Source organism: Drosophila ananassae, chromosome 2R, assembly GCF_017639315.1.
Source record: "Drosophila ananassae strain 14024-0371.13 chromosome 2R, ASM1763931v2, whole genome shotgun sequence".
NCBI lineage: Eukaryota > Metazoa > Arthropoda > Insecta > Diptera > Drosophilidae > Drosophila > Drosophila ananassae.
Window position 1 is genome coordinate 20,357,486 of NC_057928.1, and position 25,072 is coordinate 20,382,557.

Consider the following 25,072-nt stretch of genomic DNA (forward strand, 5'->3'; position numbering starts at 1 on the left):
TTATTAGTTTTTCAATCCTATAAGTTCCTAAAGCTGTGGGTCATCTTTTTATTAGTAACTCAACATTTAAATAATTTTTAATTTAAAAATATCAATATATTATTAATTTAAGTTGTTTTATAATAACAGATTAATACAAATAAAAATATGTAAATGTAAAAAAAAAAAAATTGTAAAATTAGGTTCAATTAATTACCTCAATCCATTTCCTATCAAAAATATTCCGTAATTTCTTAATATTTCTTTGAACAGTAAGCCGACTATCTTCCGTTCTAAATATGAACGAAAAAACGATCTCACATTTATGGAAACGCCTAATACCTGAAGCTCTAAATTGGAACGCTATTATAATGGCGATACATCAACCGGCCTCGGGGCATCAATCATTATGCAATTTTTAACAAAAAACCCCACCCCACCAGCCACAAGCACAGCAGCACCAGCAGCCGCCCAGCCGCACTTACTTTCTTCGGAGGTGGTTCATTGAACGGGTTGGTGTAGGCCTTGGTCCGAAAATTGCCTTTGGGCGGGAACAGGAGCACTAACTTAATTCGTGTTACTCCTAATGGAAATGGAGACCAGATGTGCGGTAGCCTTGGCAGCGACTTTGCCATAGCCAGAGCTATTGTGGACATGGTGGTTTGGCGGAACAGGTTTGCCGGTTTGGGAAAATCGGTGCGGCGCTTGCTTTATGCACTTGACGGCCGGCACGGCACGGCCTCTTTTACGCTATCAACAAATGTGGCCAATTAGAGATTAAGCGACATTTTCAATTTAAAAACGCTTGTAAAGCAGAGCGACCAAAAAAGTTGCAAACTTGCTTTGTAATGCACTAGAAAAAAAATGTGACCCAAATTATGGATATTAATATGAGTTGAATATGTAGCTTTAATCTTGCACTTAATCTTTCAACTAGATGGTATGATGCTCTGATTATATTTTACTCTGTATTATGGATTACTTTTGTTTCCCAAGGAATATAGTTAGGAAAACCCTATTATCTTTTGCTTAGAATACTCGCATTATTTTGTAAAAATTCTCTCCAAGCCCCAGTTAAGAAATAGACTTGTCAAACACAATCTCGTATTCGACAAGAGTCTGAAGATACTTGGCAGAAGCTCCCCATTAATGGCTAGAATTAATATTTATCAAAATACGGCGATAGAGAGTTCCCCAAACAAGTTCGCTGGAAGACCATGTGAAAAGCCACTCCAACCAGCTAGTCAAGCCATCGGATGGCCAACTTCATTCAGTCTGCAACTCGCGTTTAAGCCAACCAGACGCGCTTGAATCTTGAGCCCGAAAAAAATCAGAGTCTTGGACTTGGCCAAGTATTCGTATTCGTTCGTATATATATGTACGGATTCCGAGTGAGATCGGTGGAAGTGGAGTGAAGTGTGAGGAGTGGTGTAACATCGGATGGAAGTGAAGTCAATCAAAGCGAGGCAGCTAATAAAAAGTGCTAATGGTGTGTTTAAAATATGAATAAACCGACTCTGGCTGAGCCACAAAAACGGCCCCAACCACAACGGTAACAATAACAAAAAGAGATTTTCTTTTTCGTGGGACGAGAAGAAATCGCATTTGCATTTCACCGCGTAGCTTGTCTGCCCGCCTCTCGACTGACTGGAAGATTAAATTGGATCAATCGATGGGCGCTTTGTGCTATTCAGTTCTATTTCCAGTGCCACTTTCTGAGCTCCACTAGAGAAGGTTATACCCAGAATCTCGAATAATAAACATCCAAATGCAAATATTGGAGACCCGTTAAAAGACAATAGCCGTAGCCGCGATTTGGGATAGTCTTCATCGGAGTGGGTAAGTCTTACGATCTATCATGATCGATGCGCCTATCATATTGTGTGATTTGTAACTGTCACAATATTCATAAAGCGGGCTTTTGAGTATTTATTTCTCTACATTATTTATAGATTGCTATTGCTTTAGTATACGAAACGTTTTAATGGCTGACTTCGCTGAGATTGCAGTCGCAGTGGTGGGGCTCTGCATGAATCAAAGTTATTAAATAATTAATGGCCAGCGGTGCAAAAAGAAAAACACAGATTGCTGCATGTTCGGGGCATTATTTACGGCCTGCTTAGCTTTTCTGCCGTATCGTGTCTCTCATTAAAAAACCATGAAACCGAAGATCGGGATTCCAGCACCAGAACTCCACATGGCCACTTCTCTACCGAAAGAATCCAGATCATTTAGCCATCGATTTGCATGGCGAAGAAAGCTGCGGCTCCAATTTTTGGCAATTACATAAAGTCTATAGCCCGGGGCTCTACACTATAAGCTCCAACCGTAAATGATGTGATGCCAAAAAGGTAATCATCGTTGCCAGTCCGACAGAAACCGAAAACATTTTCTGAGAAGACATTTATTTTAGGCTCGCTTGTTAATAGGTCTTGATGGATTCGGCAGGTGCGGAGACATCAGCTGATCCGTTAGCCCGGGCCTGTCCACCCGAACCACCCGCTCCGCCACGTTCAGATACGCCTCGTACTCCACGATCTCCGGCGTGGTGTCGTAATGGTAGTGTCCACCCCAGTTGCTGAAGGAGAAGGAGTGGAAGTGCTGCAGCCGCAAGTCCAGACCCAGATCCTTTGTCACCAAGGTGCCCAGAGCATTTAGTTGGGCGGGCATCTCGTAGAACTTGAGCCACTGCTGGATCTGCTCGGTGGTGTAGATGGGCGTCGTGCTAAAGTCCCGCATCACATGCTGGTGGACCTTTCCCTTCTTTATGAGGAAAATACCGCCCAAGCCCACGGGCTTGTCCTGGTAGTGCTGCTCCAGACCCTTGCGGATGCACTCGATGAAGTCCTGCTCCCCGGTGCGCTGCTTGGCGGTGATCTTGAGCACCTCACCGGGCTGACCCTGGCTCAGGAAGAGGTTTAGGATTAGAGCACAGCGTGGCTCGGAGTCAGCAATCTTCTCCAGAACACACTCCTCCTGATCCCCCCTGACAGTGGCTGTGTAGCTGCCATTTGTCAGCTTGTCTTCTTCGCTCACGGCCAGGTTGAAGATGCCCTCGCAGTTGGAGCCACGAATGGGCCAAGGACCTGCTCCTGCTCCTACAGCAAAGATCTTTCCTGGCCCCTGAATCTTCCGGGTGATCTCCTTGAGGTTATAGAGCTTGTCCCGTTGCACCAGAGGTCGCAAATAGGGAGGACCTCCGGCTTCCAAGAGAGTTGCCTTACCGCCCAAGCCACTCTCCACCAGGCCGAACTGCGATCCTTTTAGATCCGGACAGGGGACCACACTGACATCCGCATTGGCGAAATTACTTTCCAGAGCACCCTGTATGACTGAAGAGAACAAAAAAGAGCTTTATCACTTACCCCTGCTAACAGAAAGCTCTGAAAACAGCCCTCTTTGGCTCACCACTTTGAAGCTCCTGGAGGGGCGGAACATAAAGAGGCTTCTCCTCGAACTTCAGCTGATCCGTTTGAAGGTGACTCTGGCTCATGTTATCTTCGGCACTATTTCGATATGGTTACCAGGGACTTGCCTCGCTGGAGGCACAAATGCGACTAACCGGGAGGCCATCGTGTGCCAAATATTTCAACTATCCGGACGGCCTGTCATTCTGGTGATAAGTTTACGGTGATACAGGGTCTCCACTGATATGGAAATGTAGTCTTTGGTTTTGGTAACATGCCAAGTATTTGTGTCACACTTTCACGGGCCTATCGACTCTTAGAACCCTCTCCGCCACGTTCAGATATGCCTCGTATTCCACACTGTCTGGGGTAGTATCGTAATGGTAGTGACCTCCCCAGTTGGAAAAGGAGAAGGAATGGAAGTGTTCCAAGCGCAAGTCTAGATCGAGATCCTTGGTGACCAAAGTTCCTAGACAATTCAACTGAGCCGGCATCTCGTAGAACTTGAGCCATTTGTTAACGTCCTCCTCGGATTCAAGTGGGGTTTTGCTAAAGTCCCGCATTACATGCTGGTGGACACAGCCTCTTTTGATAACGAAGATCCCTCCCAGACCCACTACTCTATCGCAATAATGCTCCAGCAGACCCTTCCGAATGCAATCCACAAAGTTTTTCTCGCAGATCCGCTGCTTGACAAGAATTCCTATGACTTCGCCGGGTAGTCCTTGACTGAGAAATAGATTCAGGAGCAAGGCACATCGAGGCTCTGTATCTGGGAGCTTTTCCTGGACACATTCCTCACTTTCGCCTCTAACTGTTGCCGTGTAACTTCCATTGGTCAGCTGGTCGTCCTTGTCCACCGACAAGTTGAAGATTCCTTCACAGTTGGAGTTTCGAATGGGCCAGGGACCGGCACCTGCTCCCACTGCAAAGATCCTTCCGGGTCCTTGAACTCTCCTGATGATCTCAGGAATGTTGTACAGCTTGTCCCTTTGAACCAGAGGGCGTAAGTAGCTGGGACTACCCACCTCCAGGAGGGTGCCATTTCCGCACAATCCACTCTCCACCAAACAGAATGGCTTGGCCTTCAAATCAGGACAAGGACACACTTTAACTTTTACAGTCTTGAAATTTTCACACAAAGCACCCTGTAGCACTGAAGATCAGAGAAACAATTGTTTGAGAAACAAAGCCACCAGCAACACTTTAATCAGCACTTCAAGAAGGCTTGCTCACCTTTTTGAATCTCCGAGAGGGGCGGAACATGAAGGGGCTTCTCCTCGATTAGAAGCTGATCCGTTTGAAGGTGACTCTGGCAAGTTTTCCGAACCGATCCGATTTTATTAAAATGTATAGACGACTGTATAAAATAGAAGAGTCTACTAAAAAGTAGACAAGCCCCTGCCATTATGAAATTTCATAACCCCCTGCCAAAAAGAATCTTTTTAAATTTTTTTCTAGTTTATTTTTAAGTTTAAGGTACTATTATTTATAATAGGGCTGAGGCAATGGAAATGTCGGCTACAACTAGATGGGAGAGATTAGATATCAGTCCCGTCCCACTTTGTGAGTGGAAACGGGCTTATCAACGCGCACCACCCGCTCGGCCACATTCAGATACGCCTCGTACTCCACGATGTCCGGGGTGGTGTCGTAATGGTAGTGACCTCCCCAGTTGGTGAAGGAGAAGGAGTGGAAGTGCTGCAGGCGAAGGTCAAGGTCGTGCTCCTTAGTCACCAGAGTGCCGACGGCGTTCAGCTGGGCGGGCATCTCGTAGAACTTGAGCCACTCGTTCACCTCCTCGTCGGAGTTGATGGGCGTCTTGCTGAAGTCGCGCATCACGTGCTGGTGGGCAGCTCCCTTCTTGATCAGGAAGATGCCGCCCAGACCCACCACCTTGTCGCCATAGTGCTCCTCCAGGCCCTTGCGGATGCACTCGATGAAGTTCTGCTCTCCGGTGCGCTGCTTGGCGGTGATCTTGAGCACCTCACCTGGCTGACCCTGGCTGAGGAAGAGGTTCAGCAGCAGGGCGCAGCGGGGCTCCGAGTGGGGAATCTTCTCCAGGACGCACTCCTCCTTCTCGCCTCGGACGGTGGCGGTGTAGCTGCCGTTCGTCAGCTCGTTCTTTTCGCTCACGGACAGGTTGAAGATGCCCTCGCAGTTGGAGCCGCGAATGGGCCAAGGACCTGCTCCGGCGCCCACAGCAAAGATCTTTCCAGGCCCCTGGATCTGGCGGGTGATCTCGGTGATGTTGTACAGCTTATCGCGCTGGACGAGGGGCAGTAGGAAGGGCGGGCCGCCGGCCTCCAGGAGGGTGGGCTTGCCGCCCAGTCCGCTCTCCACCAGGCCGAACTGCTTTGCCTTGAGGTCGGGGCAAGGACCCACACTGACGGACACATTGGCGAAGTTGGTTTTCAAAGCACCCTGTATGACTGGAAGAGAGAAAAGAAGCTATTTAAACTGAAAGCTTTATCGCGCCCCCATCTAGACAAGGGGTACACTCTAAATAATATTACCTAAATCCGATTTCCAACTCAAATAAATAGTTCTGAAAATATTCTCCCAAAGTATCTCTAGGCCTCTCTAACCTGCTTTTTAATTTAAAATTTGTTTTGGGTCAAGTGCCCCCATTAAAGTCATTAAATTCTGAATTTGTTTCCTGTGTAGCCAAAGCTAAGTAATCAAAAGCTCTCAGTGAAATCATATGTTTGTGTTTAGACTGCTCAATGAAAACAGAAACGACCAAAAACACTGAGCAGCAAACAGAATCGTAAGAACCTCGGACCAAAACCGGCTATGGAAAGTTCGGCACAGTTCTGAAGGTCATTTGCTCATGAAGCACCGAAGCTGGCACGTTTTTTCAGTGGCTATGGATCTATGGCTATATGTTATCTCTCTCTCGGGATGGGAAATCTCGGGAAATTGTCGCGGAAATTCACACTCACCATTCTGCAGCTCCGACAATGGGGGCACATACAGAGGCTTCTCCTCGAAGAGCAGTTGCTCTGTTTTCAGTTGACTCTGCTGGCTCATGGTCTCTGAGTTATGTGTGTGTCCTAGTTACTCCTGATGACTGTTGGCTGTTGGATGTTAGCTGTCCCGATTCAGGTTCCTTTCTCTACGTAGGCTCTGTAGATTTGTGGCCCAGAAATACAACTGGAGGTTGTACCGCTCGCTCGATCGTTGCAAAAGCGACTGTCGACAAAAACCAGATGGGGTCTCGCATTTTAAAGTTGAGTGCTCGGCTCCCGGTTTGCCCTAGAGTTAACATTGCTGCGGGTACAGGGTGTCTTTGGTGCGTGCATCGCTTGATAAGATAAACTCTTGCGCCGTATTTAGTTTAATTAGTGCTTAGCGTCGAGATTCTGGTTTCTGGTCTTCTTCAAAAGGGGACAACCCATCAGGTCTCACGCTCAGTGCGCATGTCAGCGAGGCGTATTTATTGTATATTATATAGTACAGTAAATAAACAATAAGTAAATTACAATTATTAAACCCTTTATGCAATAATATTTTCCACTACCTCCTGCCTATCCACTAAAAATCAGTCATTAAACCAAAAACCTTATGAATGAAGGCTTTACGGTGGCACCTTCGTTTTATTACCCAGCCCAACCTACCTTAAAAACCTTTTTGTTTTCCTCACAAACTTTCCACTTCTTTTCCGTCACTTTCACTTCGAGAAGAGGTTCTTAAGGGCCTACTGCCCATACCCTAGACCCTAGAAAACTCGATTTTAATGGGTTACATTTCCATATTCTTTATTTTGGTGACAATAGCATGAAAGTTGTTCCTCCCAAAAAACTGGCTCTGTAATTTATTCCTCTTCCAAAATCTGGACCTAAAATTAATTGGTTTCTGATAAAGATTTTTTTCATTATACTGTAAACTCAGGTAGTAGGCTTCGCTGTAGAGCACCTTTCACTGTAGTATTTTTCCCTCTGAACTGATAAGTCCAGCCCTCTATTGGAACCTCCTCGGTTTCGTGTCCACTGATAGTGCCCGTGGGTTTGGGCGGCGATCGTGTTTTGTCATTTAGCGGTCACGTTTGCTACGTCAGTGGTCGGCAGCCGATAAGAATATAGAATAAGAATATAGTCCCCACCACTCGACTATATATTTAGTTCAATCGGGGGGTCAAGCCACAAGTGGCGGGGCTTACAAATCGTCCAAGGGCGCTAATTTGATGGATTGCCTCCTAATTATGTGTAGAAATTTTAACCTGAATGTGGCTCCTGAACTGGATCCATTTAATGGATGTCTATCGGCAGACGTATCTTCCATTTGAATGACATGCCGAACGCCTCATGTCCATCCATGCCATCCATCTAGAACCTGGTTGCTATCATGTCCAAAACTGGTCGGTGCAATCCATCATTTCGCCAATGGTCGGATAGTTTATCATAATTACAAAGCGAGCCAAGAAGGAGAACTCCATCTACAGGCATCTCGGCTCTGGCCCGACCTCGTTCCGACCAACGAGAACTGGCTGCTGACCCAATTCTTTTGGCCACCGGCCACTTCACTTTTTTCGCCGCTCAGAACTGGTTGCCAGAATGGTGTCAGTGCTAATCCAGTGGATCGAACGATGCATTTAGAGGCCTAACCAAACTAACATGTGTTGTGCTTGTTCCTGTCACATTAGGCGATGCCCGACAGGCGACGATCCTCGACGTCGTAATGGGCAACCGGATAGGATCCACGGGCGCCGAGGAAGGAGCCGCCGGCGAGGGGGGCAACTTCGGCTTCAATACCCGACGACGTTATCAGCAGCACAAGCGGGAGTACTGCCTCCAGAACGAGTACCGCTCCAAGACCCTACCCGCCCGCCCAACTCCTCTCCAGACGCAGAAGCAGCCCCATCCACAGACAAGGTTGGGATCCAGCAGTTGCCTGGGTGGTGGCCAGAATACCTCAAGCAACTCCACACCACCGCACAATGGAGAGACGTCGAGGGTGCTCTTTCTGCTCTACTTGATCCACCGCACCTGGAACGTGGTCATGGACACTATGGACTCACGCACCAAGAGGTAAGACTCCAAGCCCCTTCTTTAAAAGTTTCAATTAAAATAATTAATCTAGATGTGTAATTAATAATAATAAAAAATATACTTTCCATTGCCCCTTTTAGTCGCTCACCCCGTGGCTCTAGCCCCCAAAAAGAGTCGCCCGTGGAAATGGAACTCCAAGAACGTAATCTCGACGAGGAGTGCTCCATTGGCATCACCGACATGGACGCCTCCTCTTTCTGTTCTCAGTACTCCTGCTGCAGTTGCAGCTACTGCGATGAGGGAACAGCAGGCACACCCACAAATGTCTATAGCTCCATTGGTGATGAGTACTCCCTGGACTCCATGTTCGATGCAGCAAAGTCAGTAATCGAAAGGTAAGTCGAGAAAATATGTACTGCTAGCATAACACTCATAGCTGTCAGCTTTTGTCAGCTACAAAACTGTAGCATGCTTTTAGGCTGTGCTGGAATATCATGGGAATCACTGAATGAAATCAAAGTATAGTTTTATGTTCGTGGTTTATTGGTCAAATTTGGTCTGAAGGCCACTGTTTAGAAGCAGCTGTCGATGGAGGGCAGGGAGCCGCTGCAGTAGTGCCAGGTGGACCAGGCGGTCCAGCCCTGCTGGCTGAGTACCTTCTGGGCGCAGCGGACGGAGTGGGTGATGTCGTCGGTGAGGAGGGCGTTGCAGCTCAGGCCGCACTCGTTGTAGGAGAAGCGACCGCTGGGGGGAGCGCACCAGTAGTAGTTGTTGATCTGGAAGATGCCGTAGTCGTTGGAGCCGTTCGAGTTGGTGGCGCCCACCACGTTGGTGCGGAAGCCACTCTCGTGCTGGGCAATGCAGGTCCAGCGGGCCAGCTGATCGCGAGGCACGCCCAGGGCGGACATCTCCTTGGCGAGGGAGCAACGGTCCATGGTGCGACCGAGAGCAGGGGCGGCCAAAGCCAGGGCAACCAAAACAATGAAGGCCTTCATGATTCCAAGTGTTTGAAACTAATAACCCAATTGGGAAAGAGTCCTGGCTTATATACCAATAAGTATCATCAGATAATGGAGTTGCGCACCAGTTGCCAAAAAACTCGCCATTTTTTAATTAGGCCTGATAAAAACTTCGGCTGAACCTGGCCAAATGTTACCCAAAGGGCTTATCGGCACCTTAAAGTAAACAAAGCCATATCAGTTTGGCAGACGAAAAAGCAACCTGAGTAATTGGCGAATACATTAATGAAATCGGGCCCCTATAACCCGATAAGGTTGTGGCAATCAAAACCTGTCACTGATCCATCAGGTACTATCAGTATTATAACTGGTATAGCTCAAATAAAAATAATCTGCGGAAACTTTTCAATGGTTTCTAAAATTCAACGTCATAAACTTATCTGTGGGAGTGAAGCTGTTTTGGATACATTTTCCTATTATATAATATTTGTACATCGTAATTATTATTATGTTATTAAATTGTAACTTCTTTTTTTACGATGGAGTAGTTTGTGGTACAATATATTTGGTTCAACCAGAAGAATCACCTAAAAACTTTTAGGTTGAATCAATTGGAAGCTAAACTACAAAGCCAAAGTTAATCTTTTCATGGCCCCCAACCTTTTGTCTAAACTCTCCAAGTCACTCTTAATAGAAACATAAAATTGGTTCATCTGTGTTTAGACCCGGGCTATGTTTCCACATTCTTCTAACTAATCACAAGCCATGGCTTGGCTCAGAGATGCCCTCCGGCGTTTGACAGTCTTCATCTAATCATAGCCATGCAATTGCCACTGTGCCACTCATAAGGAGGGTCTTATAACCAGAGAGTGGCTCTAAAAATTCGAAGAGTGGTTACGGCTCTCTGTAGCCGGTTTTCGACTTGGCTCTGACTTGGGTTCAAGCCAAGTTAGCGGCTTCGGATCAGTCGGTGCGTGACTTTTGCTCAAAACGGACGTGTTGCTGTCGAAGTTGCGATTCGAGTTTGGTTTGCCAATTAAGTCGAGCGATGGCTTTGCTAGATATTCTCGAGGTCTAGCCAAGTTCAATCGTCAAGAAACCAAAAATAATAGTGGATCCTTCTCATCCAGAATCCAGAATCCTCAGCTTCGATGACACTTCAGCTGCTGAGTTACGTGATGTGAATTTTCTTATTGTGTATTCTCGGGAGAAATAAACTCGTTTGATTCGATAGAAAAGTGCGGTATTGGCACTTCACATTCCCCATATAATCCCCCATCCCTCCCCCCGTCACGTTGTCTCTCTGGTTGCCACTTTGGGTAACAGCATCGCGAGTGGAGTGATTGCATTCTAACGGTAAAACGAGTACTGGCCCGGCTAGAACTGGCCCCAACTGGCCTATTGCAGCATCCACGGTCCACAACATAATAACAAGCCGAGTAGTGGTTGGTTCTCTTAGCCAAGTGCTCCGTGCTAATCTTCTCAATTTATGACGACGCAAAGTGCACCACCAGCATCTCCCCAGACACCCCCAATCTCCCCGAGATCGGCCCGATCTGCCCGGGAAATATGAAAATAAGTGCGGTGTGTGTGTGCTAGCCAAACGAATTCGCTTGCTCGCTAACGTTATTCTGGAGTGTCCTAATCCGGAATCGTGTCAATACTCTGGAATACTTTGGAAGACCCAAACCCGAATCCCGAAACCAGGAGAGCAAAAAAGCAGCAAAAGCCAGATAGGCAAAATAGGTGGGTAAGTTATCTGGAGTGGACTAGCTGGGACTGGGACTGGGACTGGGGCTGGGAGAACTAGTTCACCAGCGAGTGGGGGCCCCCGAAACTAAGTCAGAGGGTCAAATGGAGTCCAAGGCACTCATTAGTGCGATCGTAGGCACTCGAACGGAAGACCCACTTGGTCAATATAGCATCCAAGTTTTTAGATTCAACCTGATGCTCGGGCATGCTATATATGCTAATGGGCTAAGACTTTCTTTTAACGGCCAGCCGAAAATCTAGATACGAATGTAAATCCCTTACTTCTTATCTGAGTGGGCAGCTCGGGCTCTCTGACATTGAACTGTGACGCCTACACTACTGCTTTAATGTACACCGAGAGAAATTACTGTTGATACTGCATAATATTAGCATTCAAAAGATCTACTCTTAACTAATTTTTTTATTTATTTTTAATGGAGAAACTATTTAGTAACAAACCCTAACTAAAATCTCTCAAAAAGTCTGCCTCAAATGTCCACAAATAAATCTTCTAAAAATATAACACCTAATTTTTTAAATGAGCTATATGATTAACTTTTTCCGTGTGTACAAGAAAGTAACTTTAATGCCAAGAAATTCCAAAGAAAAGAACTCTGAAAACGTGCCACAAAAAATTCGTTTAGACTGCGTGTGCGTTATAGAAGTATGAAAACAAATTATATTTAACTGTAATTCATGGAAAATTGAAGTGAAAATTGAATCGGCCGAGGCACGAGACTCCAAATCTTCGACGACCGAAGCCCCAATCTGGCCAACAATAGCCACTTTGTCCAGCCACAAAGACAAAGAGTGGGTAACCCAACAAAAGAAACCAACGGGCGGGGAAAAGATTGGATTGTAAATAAATAAATAAAGGTGGAGAGGTAGAGACTAAGGTATAAAAATCCATGTAAGAAGTAAGCACATGAGGCGAGCTGAAGAAAAAAAAATCTGTTCCGGTCTGATTTAACAATTGTTAGGAGAGCTTAGACATTTTCCATGGTCTGGGTCTGGGAGGCGGGTACCTGGAGGAGTGGGTGTTACACGCAAAGCAACGAACTTACTTTCGGTATTGGCCAAAAAGAAAGAAATTTCTCTCTTCACGCGATTTTGCGGTCGAAACTAGCCAGACATTCTCCGACGGGCTTTGACTTCCTATTGAAAAGTGCATCAAAGCCACATTAGCTGTTTTGAGGCCATCAACAGATGTTGGACACCTTGACGGGCCCTGACAAATGAAGCAATTGGTGTATTGAGTAACCGCACTTGGGCAATAAGCCCCGGGAATTGGAATAGTATGGGTTTTAGGGCTTGGAAGCGAAGTGAAGTGGGCCATCAGCTCTTGGGGGCTCTTTGTCGGGGCCCACGACTCACCTCACTAATTGAAGCCAATGGGCCGACACAAAGCGAGAAGCACAAAGGCCATAATTGAGATCAGAGGCCAATTGGCCGAATAAACAATGGCTGCCGCCAATTTGCATCCATTGGATGCCTTCCTATTTGGAGCAGGTGGACTTGGGCAAGGACAGCGGGCCAACTGGCAGGGGAACCACCTTCGGGTTTCCGTAATTCTTCATTCATATTATCACAACATATACTCCAGACGAATTATCAATGGTCCTATCGATATGGTCCGACAGCCACGCGAATTTTCGACACGTCCAGATTAACTCGCAATTCGGCCATCAATAATGGCCTACTCAGAGATAACAGTGGGCTGATAATTTTCCGGCTATAAAAGCGCCCTCCCGGCCGGGGAGCGACCTTCGGTCGCACCTTCGACCGCTGCTCCCTGGCCAAGGAGATGTCCGCCCTGGGCGTTCCCCGCGACCAGCTGGCCCGCTGGACCTGCATTGCCCAGCACGAGAGTGGCTTCCGCACCGACGTGGTGGGCGCCACCAACTCGAACGGCTCCAACGACTATGGCATCTTCCAGATCAACAACTACTACTGGTGCGCTCCCCCCAGCGGTCGCTTCTCCTACAACGAGTGCGGCCTGAGCTGCAACGCCCTCCTCACCGACGACATCACCCACTCCGTCCGCTGCGCCCAGAAGGTCCTCAGCCAGCAGGGCTGGTCCGCCTGGTCCACCTGGCACTTCTGCAGCGGCTCCCTGCCCTCCATCGACAGCTGCTTCTAAATGGATTTCGAGCTTAAATAAAATAGATTTTATGAAATGAGTAATTACAGTCTTTATAGATAGGGATTGGGAAAGGTTTTGGAGAAAATAAAGTGGGGGAGCATACGCTTAATTATAATAGATATTTAAAGTGAAGTAAAAAAGGCGAAAAAAGGGCACCCTCACATCTAATCTGTTGACGAAAAATTTACTAAAAAGTGAAAACCAAAATGGGTCTGAAGATCTCCCACTAATTACTGCTCAAGATCATATAATTATATAATTACTTTTTATTTATGAAATTTTTGCACAAAACCTTGGAAAGCAATTCCAGTAATCTAACATATTATTTTAAATGATATTTTTATTCTCAAATACACTTAAAACACAGCTTCAAGAAACTTTCATCTTGATGGATAAAATTGAACTTTAATTAACCGTAGAATTAAGCCAGTTACTGTGTTTCAAATGAAACAAACCGTATTGAAACGCCTAAATGCCTAAAATATATTGACCGGCTTTCTCCCAATTTTGATCCACCGAAGCCCCAAGGCGAAGCAATTCCAATTCCTACTAATAATCGCCTAACGTGAGCTCGATTCCAATACCGATGCGACCCTTAGGCTCGGATCAATTAGAGCTCGATAAACAAAATTGGTTATAATCGATATGACATTATTCGAGCCGTTTCAATGTTCTCTACGCACGAAGACGGAAGTTTAAATTATTTTGTTGTTTTCAAGTTTTTTTTCGCCATTGTGCACATATTTAAATATTTAAATTTGGAGTCACTCAGGGGTCTTGCGCACAAGAGCTACCAGTTGGACTGGTTCGGACCCCCAGTCGAAGCTGAATGGAATTATAATGAATTTGTTTGAATTTTGCTTATTTTTGGCTTTGACCCGTTGTCAATTTTTTAGCTGTCATTCAGCGGGGGCATTAAGTTTACTTTCTATTGGTGAAAAGCAAAAAAAACTACCCGAATATATTTTATGTTTATTATAAAAAAAGTTTCTAAATTCGCACATCTATTTATGACTTTATCGGAGAGATAAGTGGAATGAAGATTAATATGGATATTCTATCCAGCAGATGGGAAAGTTTGCTCATAAATAGGAGTATCTATAAATCCATTAAAGATTAAAAGTGAAACGCACTTCAAGCTAACTAGAAACTAGTTCAATGACAAGACTTTGGTTTTTGATGCAATCATTTTATTGTGGGTCGAAATCAGGCTTAGAAGCAGTCATCGATGGACGGCAACCATCCGCTGCAGTAGTGCCAGGTGGACCAGGCGGACCAGCCCTGCTGGCTGAGGACCTTCTGGGCGCAGCGGACGGAGTGGGTGATGTCGTCGGTGAGGAGGGCGTTGCAGCTCAGGCCGCACTCGTTGTAGGAGAAGCGACCGCTGGGGGGAGAGCACCAGTAGTAGTCGTTGATCTGGAAGATGCCGTAGTCGTTGGAGCCGTTGTAGTTCTCGGGGCCGACCACTCCGGTACGGTAGGAGCTCTCGTGCTCGGCAATGCAAGCCCAGCGGGCCAGCTGGTCGCGGGGGACGCCCAGGTTGGACATCTCGCGGGCCAGGGAGCAACGGTCCATGGTGCGACCGAGGGCGGGGGCGGCCAGAGCAAGGGCAACCAAAACGATGAAAGCCTTCATGTTGATTCGGATACTGAAGTAAACTGATGGATAGGTCCTCGCCAAGCGAGCTTTTATACCCACTCCTATCTGGGAAAGCCAAAGGAGACCACTCGATGGCGATAAGGAGATAGTGAGCTTAGGGGCTTCCCATTTGGCGATCGAGCCAGAAAGGGTTGATATAGGTAGGAATTGCGGCTTATCACCCAGGTTTGTTTACAAATTCCAATGACGTTTGCGCTTTTCTGAATATCTGCCGCAATGGTAATGAGATAGAAGAGGTTTCAGACGGGGAAGTACGGCTGGGGCGACTTCTTGTCTTATCTGTCGGAACTCTTACTCCATTATCCTAACAGTTAACAGTAATGCCTCGACTAGAAGTTCGACTAACAATTAGCGTTGACCCGTTTGGAAATGACTTTTAATTGGCCTCCCAAGGCACGACCTCATGCATATGCAATGAGGTCTGGTCGGATGGCCGAAGAATTCTTCTGGCGAGAACTGTTAGGTGACACAGTTTGGGGGAAAGAAAATACATTAGTCGATAAATCAGCAAAAAGTAAAAGTGATAAGCATTCTTCTCCGACAAAAGAATAGGCGACTCATCGACGCCGAGCTCTCCACTCATTCACAAATTAACTTTAATTTATGAATCCATCTATAATTCATGGGGGGACCTAAGGGGGTCATGTCTCTCGAGTCCGGAGGCTCTTGCAGGCCAAAACCACCTTGTCTAACCGCTCTTCCCAGCACCACTCGATTGCCTTTACAGTAGCCTTTTGTCATTTGTCTTTTCTGTTAACAACCAGCCGAGCACACACACACGCGAAAGGTTAACAACTTTCTTGGCATCGCAGAAATCTTGGCATCTGGGGGAGATGATGGCATCTTCGCTCATCACTCCCGGCGAGTGGCTAACCCCAGGAGTACCGCTAAGCTCCGAGGCAGGTGGCCCCTCCTCCCCGGTTGCGAATGGGGTTAATGTAACAGCCCGCACTCCGTCGTCGGGTTTGCATACTTGCGGTCGGGTCGTTAGTCACCGATGGAGCTGGAGTTGCCTCAACCCAACTGAGAGCTCCAAGAAAGCATTGTGCAGCATGTTGACTGTTGATGATGTGTGGCAGCCTTGGCGCCTTTGAAGATCCAGTGGTTTTACGGCCAAACGCATGCCCGTTACAAAAGGTAAACAAGCCGCGGGCCCAGTGGAGTTCTTGCCGAGCTCAAAATCCAGATATGGCTCACTCGAGTGCAGCCCCATCTGCCCACTAACAGCCACGTAATTGCCCAGCCAAGAGCCAGTGGAGATGCTAACAAGGTTAATGGCTTGAAACAAATAACAAAAAGCCAAACGTTTAAACTCCGAAATGAATGCTGACCCAAAGCCAGTGTTAAGATGGAGCTAATCTTGGGCTGCTTTTTCTCCACTCCTCTATCGGGTCTATCGGCTTTGAAGGACCGTCCCCAAGCCACTTAAGGCCCCAAAGATAATGGCCAAAGATTGATTACCTTCAGTCGGTCCGATCGTCATAGTCTCGTGCGCAGTCTTGATAAGAAGCGTGTAACTTTGGCCACTTGTGATAACAACTTTGTGGAGATCACGATAATCGAGCCCTATAAAAGCTCAGGCTGTCCCCCACTTCCACATCAGTTTTCTGTGAATTGAAATCATGAAGGCCTTCATTGTTCTGATTGCCCTGGCTCTGGCCGCCCCTGCCCTTGGCCGCACCATGGACCGTTGCTCCCTGGCCCGCGAGATGTCCAACCTGGGCGTCCCCCGCGACCAGCTGGCCCGCTGGGCTTGCATTGCCGAGCACGAGAGCTCCTACCGCACCGGAGTGGTCGGCCCCGAGAACTACAACGGCTCCAACGACTACGGCATCTTCCAGATCAACAACTACTACTGGTGCGCTCCCCCCAGCGGTCGCTTCTCCTACAACGAGTGCGGCCTGAGCTGCAACGCCCTCCTCACCGACGACATCACCAACTCCGTCCGCTGCGCCCAGAAGGTCCTCAGCCAGCAGGGCTGGTCCGCCTGGTCCACCTGGCACTACTGCAGCGGATGGTTGCCGTCCATCGACGACTGCTTCTAAGCCTGATTCCGACCCACAATAAAATAATTGCATAAAAAATTTCTCCGAAAGGATCTTTACATTATGAGAATGGGGGAAAGTGATCTAGACTGTCTTTCAGAGTTCATAAAAATTAATTTATTAACTCTCGCTAAGTCTTTATTTAAGACCTTTGGTCTAATCTAAATGAGAAAACGCTTGACTTTTTAGCTTTGGTGGATTTATGGCTAATCCTAGTTAGTGATTTATTTCTTAAAACTTTCTCCTTGAGGAATAGAATAAGCATATTAAGCTTTTTTTTAAGCTGAGATTATAGATATAGACTTTCGCTCAGGAAAGGTTTAGTTTATATGAGGTTTGTTAGTTAACATAAATCCTTCAGGTTTTAAAACCAAAGTTATTCTAAAGTGATTATAAAAAGATTTCAAAGTGGAAGTTTATAACTTTAAAATGAGTAAAGCTTAAAGTTATTCAAAAGCATTCCATTTCTCCAAATTTAATCCATAACAACAAATTTTATCCGTTACACCATAAAAATTAATTCATGTTTCTTTAGATAGTTTCACATTGGAATATTAGCCTCAAGACTCAAGCCTTCAGTCTGAATCACTTTCTTATTCGCTAAAAAGAATCTTATTTTTTGCTTTGACTCAAAAGAAGCCAATATATGCGCAGAAAATAAGGCATTGTTAAAACAAACAAAGATAAAAACATCGAATGACTATAAAATTAGTTAGTCTGTTTTGTTTTTGCGCAGACTTTTTCCAGTAGAAAGTAAACTTGGCGCTTCAGGTAACAGCGGGTCAAAGCCAAAAAGTAACCCCGCCCGGCATAATCATTATAATTCCATTGAGCTTGGACTTGTCTGCGGCGGAGGCTGTGTCCCCAAACCAGTCGGACTGGTGGCTTTTCAGCGCAGAACGCCACAATGTATTTAATTTTAAATTTAAATTGAAAAAGGCTCAAAACACCTCATGCAACTTCCGTCTCAAATACTCGAGGAGACAACTATGAATACCAAAAAGAAGTAATGTCATAACGATTATAGAAATTGCCAAGAGCCTGGGGCGTCCACGAAACAAATTTTGCACGAATGATGAGAGATCATTGCCGATTGGAATCTCATTGCCTTGAGGTTTCCATTGCGATTCGGTTTCTCGACTGTTGGCGGAGAGAAAGTGCAAGTCCCCCCAAGATCAACACGGCAATTATTCTTAGTAGGAGGCTTTATTTAAAGTCGGGATGGAGGAGCTTAGAAGCAGCTGTCGATGGAGGGCAGGGAGCCGCTGCAGAAGTGCCAGGTGGACCAGGCGGACCAGCCCTGCTGGCTGAGGACCTTCTGGGCGCAGCGGACGGAGTGGGTGATGTCGTCGGTGAGGAGGGCGTTGCAGCTCAGGCCGCACTCGTTGTAGGAGAAGCGACCGCTGGGGGGAGCGCACCAGTAGTAGTTGTTGATCTGGAAGATGCCGTAGTCGTTGGAGCCGTTCGAGTTGGTGGCGCCGACAACGTTGGTGCGGAAGCCACTCTCATGCTGGGCAATGCAGGTCCAGCGGGCCAGCTGGTCGCGGGGAACGCCCAGGGCGGACATCTCCTTGGCCAGGGAGCAGCGGTCGAAGGTGCGACCGAAGGCGGGAGCGGCCAGAGCCAGGGCAATCAGAACGATGAAGGTCTTCATGTTTGGTAATTTTCAGAAACTGATGTTGGGTGGAGGAAAAGCCTGTGCTTTTATAGCCAAAAATCATAGCCTTATCATATCTATTAGACGGCTAACGCATAATCGATTTGGTAGCATACCTAAGCGAAAAATCCCCCAAATATTATTGATTATAGACTTTAAGGGTTTCTTCAAGTACCCAGGAGTACCGCTAAGCTCCGAGGCAGGTGGCCCCTCCTCCCCGGTTGCGAATGGGGTTAATGTAACAGCCCGCACTCCGTCGTCGGGTTTGCATACTTGCGGTCGGGTCGTTAGTCACCGATGGAGCTGGAGTTGCCTCAACCCAACTGAGAGCTCCAAGAAAGCATTGTGCAGCATGTTGACTGTTGATGATGTGTGGCAGCCTTGGCGCCTTTGAAGATCCAGTGGTTTTACGGCCAAACGCATGCCCGTTACAAAAGGTAAACAAGCCGCGGGCCCAGTGGAGTTCTTGCCGAGCTCAAAATCCAGATATGGCTCACTCGAGTGCAGCCCCATCTGCCCACTAACAGCCACGTAATTGCCCAGCCAAGAGCCAGTGGAGATGCTAACAAGGTTAATGGCTTGAAACAAATAACAAAAAGCCAAACGTTTAAACTCCGAAATGAATGCTGACCCAAAGCCAGTGTTAAGATGGAGCTAATCTTGGGCTGCTTTTTCTCCACTCCTCTATCGGGTCTATCGGCTTTGAAGGACCGTCCCCAAGCCACTTAAGGCCCCAAAGATAATGGCCAAAGATTGATTACCTTCAGTCGGTCCGATCGTCATAGTCTCGTGCGCAGTCTTGATAAGAAGCGTGTAACTTTGGCCACTTGTGATAACAACTTTGTGGAGATCACGATAATCGAGCCCTATAAAAGCTCAGGCTGTCCCCCACTTCCACATCAGTTTTCTGTGAATTGAAATCATGAAGGCCTTCATTGTTCTGATTGCCCTGGCTCTGGCCGCCCCTGCCCTTGGCCGCACCATGGACCGTTGCTCCCTGGCCCGCGAGATGTCCAACCTGGGCGTCCCCCGCGACCAGCTGGCCCGCTGGGCTTGCATTGCCGAGCACGAGAGCTCCTACCGCACCGGAGTGGTCGGCCCCGAGAACTACAACGGCTCCAACGACTACGGCATCTTCCAGATCAACAACTACTACTGGTGCGCTCCCCCCAGCGGTCGCTTCTCCTACAACGAGTGCGGCCTGAGCTGCAACGCCCTCCTCACCGACGACATCACCAACTCCGTCCGCTGCGCCCAGAAGGTCCTCAGCCAGCAGGGCTGGTCCGCCTGGTCCACCTGGCACTACTGCAGCGGATGGTTGCCGTCCATCGACGACTGCTTCTAAGCCTGATTCCGACCCACAATAAAATAATTGCATAAAAAATTTCTCCGAAAGGATCTTTACATTATGAGAATGGGGGAAAGTGATCTAGACTGTCTTTCAGAGTTCATAAAAATTAATTTATTAACTCTCGCTAAGTCTTTATTTAAGACCTTTGGTCTAATCTAAATGAGAAAACGCTTGACTTTTTAGCTTTGGTGGATTTATGGCTAATCCTAGTTAGTGATTTATTTCTTAAAACTTTCTCCTTGAGGAATAGAATAAGCATATTAAGCTTTTTTTTAAGCTGAGATTATAGATATAGACTTTCGCTCAGGAAAGGTTTAGTTTATATGAGGTTTGTTAGTTAACATAAATCCTTCAGGTTTTAAAACCAAAGTTATTCTAAAGTGATTATAAAAAGATTTCAAAGTGGAAGTTTATAACTTTAAAATGAGTAAAGCTTAAAGTTATTCAAAAGCATTCCATTTCTCCAAATTTAATCCATAACAACAAATTTTATCCGTTACACCATAAAAATTAATTCATGTTTCTTTAGATAGTTTCACATTGGAATATTAGCCTCAAGACTCAAGCCTTCAGTCTGAATCACTTTCTTATTCGCTAAAAAGAATCTTATTTTTTGCTTTGACTCAAAAGAAGCCAATATATGCGCAGAAAATAAGGCATTGTTAAAACAAACAAAGATAAAAACATCGAATGACTATAAAATTAGTTAGTCTGTTTTGTTTTTGCGCAGACTTTTTCCAGTAGAAAGTAAACTTGGCGCTTCAGGTAACAGCGGGTCAAAGCCAAAAAGTAACCCCGCCCGGCATAATCATTATAATTCCATTGAGCTTGGACTTGTCTGCGGCGGAGGCTGTGTCCCCAAACCAGTCGGACTGGTGGCTTTTCAGCGCAGAACGCCACAATGTATTTAATTTTAAATTTAAATTGAAAAAGGCTCAAAGCACCTCATGCAACTTCCGTCTCAAATACTCGAGGAGACAACTATGAATACCAAAAAGAAGTAATGTCATAACGATTATAGAAATTGCCAAGAGCCTGGGGCGTCCACGAAACAAATTTTGCACGAATGATGAGAGATCATTGCCGATTGGAATCTCATTGCCTTGAGGTTTCCATTGCGATTCGGTTTCTCGACTGTTGGCGGAGAGAAAGTGCAAGTCCCCCCAAGATCAACACGGCAATTATTCTTAGTAGGAGGCTTTATTTAAAGTCGGGATGGAGGAGCTTAGAAGCAGCTGTCGATGGAGGGCAGGGAGCCGCTGCAGAAGTGCCAGGTGGACCAGGCGGACCAGCCCTGCTGGCTGAGGACCTTCTGGGCGCAGCGGACGGAGTGGGTGATGTCGTCGGTGAGGAGGGCGTTGCAGCTCAGGCCGCACTCGTTGTAGGAGAAGCGACCGCTGGGGGGAGCGCACCAGTAGTAGTTGTTGATCTGGAAGATGCCGTAGTCGTTGGAGCCGTTCGAGTTGGTGGCGCCGACAACGTTGGTGCGGAAGCCACTCTCGTGCTGGGCAATGCAGGTCCAGCGGGCCAGCTGGTCGCGGGGAACGCCCAGGGCGGACATCTCCTTGGCCAGGGAGCAGCGGTCGAAGGTGCGACCGAAGGCGGGAGCGGCCAGAGCCAGGGCAATCAGAACGATGAAGGTCTTCATGTTTGGTAATTTTCAGAAACTGATGTTGGGTGGAGGAAAAGTCTGTGCTTTTATAGCCAAAAATCATAGCCTTATCATATCTATTAGACGGCTAACGCATAATCGATTTGGTAGCATACCTATGCGAAAAATCCCCCAACTATTATTGATTATAGACTTTAAGGGTTTCTTCAAGTACTCCTTATTTATCTTATCCAGATCGTTTTTTGTAAGCCTTTGTTTTTCTTGAATTTTTGCTTCATCATTGAGGTAGGATCGTGTTCCTGGTTCTGATGTACTAACTCTTTAATCAATCTATTGGACATCGAGTTACTAAAGATAGTTTAAACTTCTGTAACGGGTCTACTATGGAATTTTTACTATGGACATTTAAAATATAATTATTTTGTTAAAATTTTATTAAAGTACAAATGCCCAGACCTCTGGTGGGGTGATTTCTCTGGGGGATCTTCCTCTCGGATTCAAATAATCAAATAGGAGATTTATATCTTCTGGCGTGTGCGTGATAATTTTCCTATCGCCGAGAGTTCTTCCATGAGCAATAAAATATATTCATAAAACTACTGCCTCCTCGTCTTCTTATATGAGTAACTTTTCAGGTCTCCCCTTTGAACAACAAACAATTACAATTCTCTTGTTCTCCGCGAGTTCCGAAGAATCTGTGGTAATTGTCTTTCTCCACACACTTTCTAAATGGAAATAGAATGAAAAATTGAAGAAAGACTGGCAAGTGGCAAGTGGGAAGTGGCAGGGAAGAGTCGAGCACAGTTTCCCTTCCACTCGGCCCAGGCCAATGACTCTGAGCCGGACTGGTCAATAAATTCTTAATGCGGGTAACGCAGTGGGCAATAAATTACCCAACTAGCTGGTGATAAACGAACGATCTTGGAACGGGAACTCAGAGCTCTGAGCCTTGGTCTGAGGCTGAATCTGCGGCTAAGTCTGAGTCTAAAGGAAGTGGTAACTAAGTACAACATAGATCGTCGGAGGAACAGGCTAAAACAAAGCAGGAAATCAAAGACCGGAAAATTATACCATTCCCAGGAAAAGAGGGGTCCGCCGAGTGGCCTACGAGAGGAGAGCGGTTAAAAGCGCCTGTGGCCCGAGTGTTTCCTATAATCTGAACACATTAGCACAAGTACGGGCGAGGGAATGAAAATGCATAAGTAATTGCCCCCGAGGTTGAGGTTCGGCGCCCTCTGGAGCGACATTGCGTGGGTCAGGCCACGACTAAGACAACTGGCAGTCACTCTAGCGTTAAGTTATGATGGTCCAGAGATAACAATACCGCCACAACTTGGGGTTTACACTTCGGTTGTGGCCCATCTAATTGGTCTGAGGTCTGGGTAGGAGTACTTGACGGTTAGAAGGAACTGGGAAACAGGTTACTGGAGAATTAAGTTTGGTGGAAAAGGTATAATAATTACCGAGTATCTATGTGTGAATGCGAGCTCTATTCTCTAACAGAATCAGAAATTAGACAATATTTGACTTATTTTAAGAAGTCTATTAAACAGAAACTAGTTACAAAACTATAAAAACTGGAATATTCAAAAATTAAACTAATTTCCATTTAGATAAGAGCCAGTAATTAAATTATCAGGGGTGCCTCTTCAGTGGACATATCTGTAGACGATTCCCACTTGGAATATGGACACGGAACCGATGCCTCCGAATTTGTACAAGTTGCCTTGACAGATAGCCAGTATCTCCATTAAAGTGAACCCCCTGTTTAATCAGCACACGAGTTCCTTGAGACTCTTCAACAAAATTAAATAAAGAAATTAAAATAAAAACAAAATGAACAAAGTCTAGATCTCTGGGCAGTCGCAGTTGACTTCCCCAGTTAGCGGATTCAACAGTGTGTGGCGAAGAGACCTGGTCTGGAAAGTTCTGACAGGTTATATAACTTAAATAGAAGGATCCAATTTCTCAAGTGACATGAAAGAGAAAGAAAAGATGGATCTGGTGAGTATTCGCATCTGGGTATGCTCATTTCCCGGTGATCTTGCACAATTGGGATTCTGGAAATGATCGCATTACGGAGTGCCTTTTTCCGCCCGGTTAACTTAACATGATCTTCAGCTGCCATTGTCCATGGCAGACGAACTGCGACGGTAAACTCCGTAGTGACACTGGTGCTACTTTCGGCATCAATTACCTGCCACAAATTTAAATTCAGCTCACAAATTACAAACATTTCTCTTCAAAAGACTTTTCAAGACAAGACAACTGTGTCAAAAGGCAAGCTTGAGAGACCCGGAGTGACTTAGTACACGCCCCGGTAAGATATAGTTTCAACAACATAAACCCTAATTATATTATTTGACAGCTGGGGGTCTGCTGATATATAACCTCGGGCGGGCTGCTGCCCTGCAATCTCTGGCCGACAAATCCCAGTGAAAACTCTAATGAGCGTTGGAAAATCTTTCCCCCAAAAGGCCCCGAAGAAAACCATTTTAATTTGGAGTCAAGCGCAACGCCATAGACCATGACAGCCCCAGTCAGTCGACAATCAAAAAAAAAAACGAAAAAAAAAAGTATATATAAAGAAAAGATGACAAAAGTCGGGGATAGGTGATATCTCAAGGGAGCTGACAGCGTTGGGAAAATGTAGGAATCTGTGAGCCAAGATCTCTGACAGCTCTGAAAAGTGGCCACATTTCTCTGGGGCTTTGTCGGTTGCTAAATTCTCCTAATAGTTTTATCTCCAAGCGAGTTGGGAGTGTGGGTAAAAATATGTATTCCGAAGACAAATGGCGAAAAGGTAAAGCCCCAGCCAGGCAACAGGCAATACAAATGCAAATGGGCTAAAGAAATGGAACTGTCATGAGAACTTTTCCATGTCGGCCTGTCGGCGGTGACTTAATCTCTGGCATCATCGTCAGCAAATGCCACACAAATACAAATCCCACATCCGAATCCCAGCTTGTTGTGGTAAATTTTCATAGACAGTTAAAAAAATAGTTTATGGTTTTCTTTTTAAAAATAAAAAATATACAAAATAGACATAATAAGAGATCAACAAAGGCCACTAAAAGTCTAATAAATTTTAAAAATAAATGTAGTCCACCTGAAAGATTTTTTTTTACCACCTTTTTTTACAGTGTAGAGCTTGTGTAACACCAACTAGAAATAATTTGGCAAGGTGTCGTCTTAACACGAAAAGAAACTTTTTCTCATTTTCATCTTCCATCTTGCCACTTTTATGAGCTGTCCGAAATGGCCGGTTTTTTTTTTTGGGAAGAACTATCTGTTTGATTGTGATTTAAATGAGGATTTGGAGGCGAGAAAGTTGACCAGATTTGTAGTAATTTTTCAAATGGAATTAGAAGCGATTTAGTACATCCATCAGATGGCATGATCGATGGATCATTCAACCCGCACGGACACCCTTGAGAATAAAACACAACGACGGCTGAACAAATTGAAACAACTCGTTGTTGTCTTCGCCATTTGGCGAACTCTAAATGGCAAAGTT

General features: G+C 45.9%; 11 protein-coding genes across 15 annotated transcripts in view; 4 read left to right on the forward strand and 7 right to left on the reverse strand.

Annotated features, from left to right (window-relative positions):
• The first annotated feature begins 1,228 nt into the window (after window positions 1-1,228).
• Window positions 1,229-25,072, forward strand: part of LOC6507071 — a 31,137-nt gene continuing 7,293 nt past the window's right edge. The window contains exons 1-3 of one of the 5 annotated variants that reach the window (XM_032453637.2): window positions 1,229-1,818; window positions 8,032-8,416; window positions 8,518-8,772. In XM_032453637.2, coding sequence (XP_032309528.1) covers window positions 8,067-8,416; window positions 8,518-8,772 — 605 coding nt within the window. In that variant the 5' untranslated portion in view covers window positions 1,229-1,818; window positions 8,032-8,066. Of the gene's footprint in view, window positions 1,819-8,031; window positions 8,417-8,517; window positions 8,773-10,266; window positions 11,087-23,391; window positions 23,560-23,804; window positions 23,876-25,072 lie in introns of those variants that run through there. The other 4 variants (XM_014909567.3, XM_014909564.3, XM_014909568.3 and 1 more) reach the window with 4 other exon arrangements.
• LOC6492951 (ester hydrolase C11orf54 homolog) lies at window positions 2,331-3,643 on the reverse strand. The gene is made up of 2 exons (XM_001956689.4): window positions 3,388-3,643; window positions 2,331-3,311 (listed from the first exon to the last, which is right to left on the reverse strand). Exons 1-2 carry the CDS (start codon window positions 3,470-3,472, stop codon window positions 2,389-2,391), a joined length of 1,008 nt encoding a protein of 335 aa, XP_001956725.1. The 5' UTR covers window positions 3,473-3,643; the 3' UTR covers window positions 2,331-2,388.
• On the reverse strand, window positions 3,650-4,794 carry LOC6492950 (ester hydrolase C11orf54 homolog). Its single transcript, XM_001956688.4, has 2 exons — window positions 4,623-4,794; window positions 3,650-4,542 (listed from the first exon to the last, which is right to left on the reverse strand). The coding sequence occupies exons 1-2, from the start codon at window positions 4,792-4,794 to the stop codon at window positions 3,677-3,679; spliced, it is 1,038 nt and encodes a 345-aa protein (XP_001956724.2). The 3' UTR covers window positions 3,650-3,676.
• LOC26514192 (ester hydrolase C11orf54 homolog) lies at window positions 4,829-6,626 on the reverse strand. Its single transcript, XM_014910100.3, has 2 exons — window positions 6,332-6,626; window positions 4,829-5,818 (listed from the first exon to the last, which is right to left on the reverse strand). Exons 1-2 carry the CDS (start codon window positions 6,417-6,419, stop codon window positions 4,935-4,937), a joined length of 972 nt encoding a protein of 323 aa, XP_014765586.1. The 5' UTR covers window positions 6,420-6,626; the 3' UTR covers window positions 4,829-4,934.
• Window positions 8,898-9,411, reverse strand: LOC6492949 (lysozyme E). Its single transcript, XM_001956686.4, has one exon. It carries the CDS (start codon window positions 9,370-9,372, stop codon window positions 8,950-8,952), a length of 423 nt encoding a protein of 140 aa, XP_001956722.1. The 5' UTR covers window positions 9,373-9,411; the 3' UTR covers window positions 8,898-8,949.
• LOC116655906 (lysozyme E-like) lies at window positions 12,549-13,272 on the forward strand. The gene is made up of 2 exons (XM_032454856.1): window positions 12,549-12,653; window positions 12,830-13,272. Exons 1-2 carry the CDS (start codon window positions 12,549-12,551, stop codon window positions 13,226-13,228), a joined length of 504 nt encoding a protein of 167 aa, XP_032310747.1. The 3' UTR covers window positions 13,229-13,272.
• LOC6492948 (lysozyme B) lies at window positions 14,405-15,075 on the reverse strand. Its single transcript, XM_001956684.3, has one exon. It carries the CDS (start codon window positions 14,864-14,866, stop codon window positions 14,444-14,446), a length of 423 nt encoding a protein of 140 aa, XP_001956720.1. The 5' UTR covers window positions 14,867-15,075; the 3' UTR covers window positions 14,405-14,443.
• LOC116655744 (lysozyme B-like) lies at window positions 16,439-17,828 on the forward strand. Its single transcript, XM_032453642.2, has one exon. The coding sequence runs from the start codon at window positions 16,513-16,515 to the stop codon at window positions 16,933-16,935; it is 423 nt and encodes a 140-aa protein (XP_032309533.1). The 5' UTR covers window positions 16,439-16,512; the 3' UTR covers window positions 16,936-17,828.
• On the reverse strand, window positions 18,123-19,314 carry LOC6492947 (lysozyme E-like). The gene has a single exon (XM_032453643.2). The coding sequence runs from the start codon at window positions 18,587-18,589 to the stop codon at window positions 18,167-18,169; it is 423 nt and encodes a 140-aa protein (XP_032309534.1). The 5' UTR covers window positions 18,590-19,314; the 3' UTR covers window positions 18,123-18,166.
• Window positions 19,441-20,830, forward strand: LOC6507068 (lysozyme B). The gene has a single exon (XM_001956683.4). It carries the CDS (start codon window positions 19,515-19,517, stop codon window positions 19,935-19,937), a length of 423 nt encoding a protein of 140 aa, XP_001956719.1. The 5' UTR covers window positions 19,441-19,514; the 3' UTR covers window positions 19,938-20,830.
• On the reverse strand, window positions 21,125-21,642 carry LOC116655745 (lysozyme E-like). The gene has a single exon (XM_032453644.2). The coding sequence runs from the start codon at window positions 21,589-21,591 to the stop codon at window positions 21,169-21,171; it is 423 nt and encodes a 140-aa protein (XP_032309535.1). The 5' UTR covers window positions 21,592-21,642; the 3' UTR covers window positions 21,125-21,168.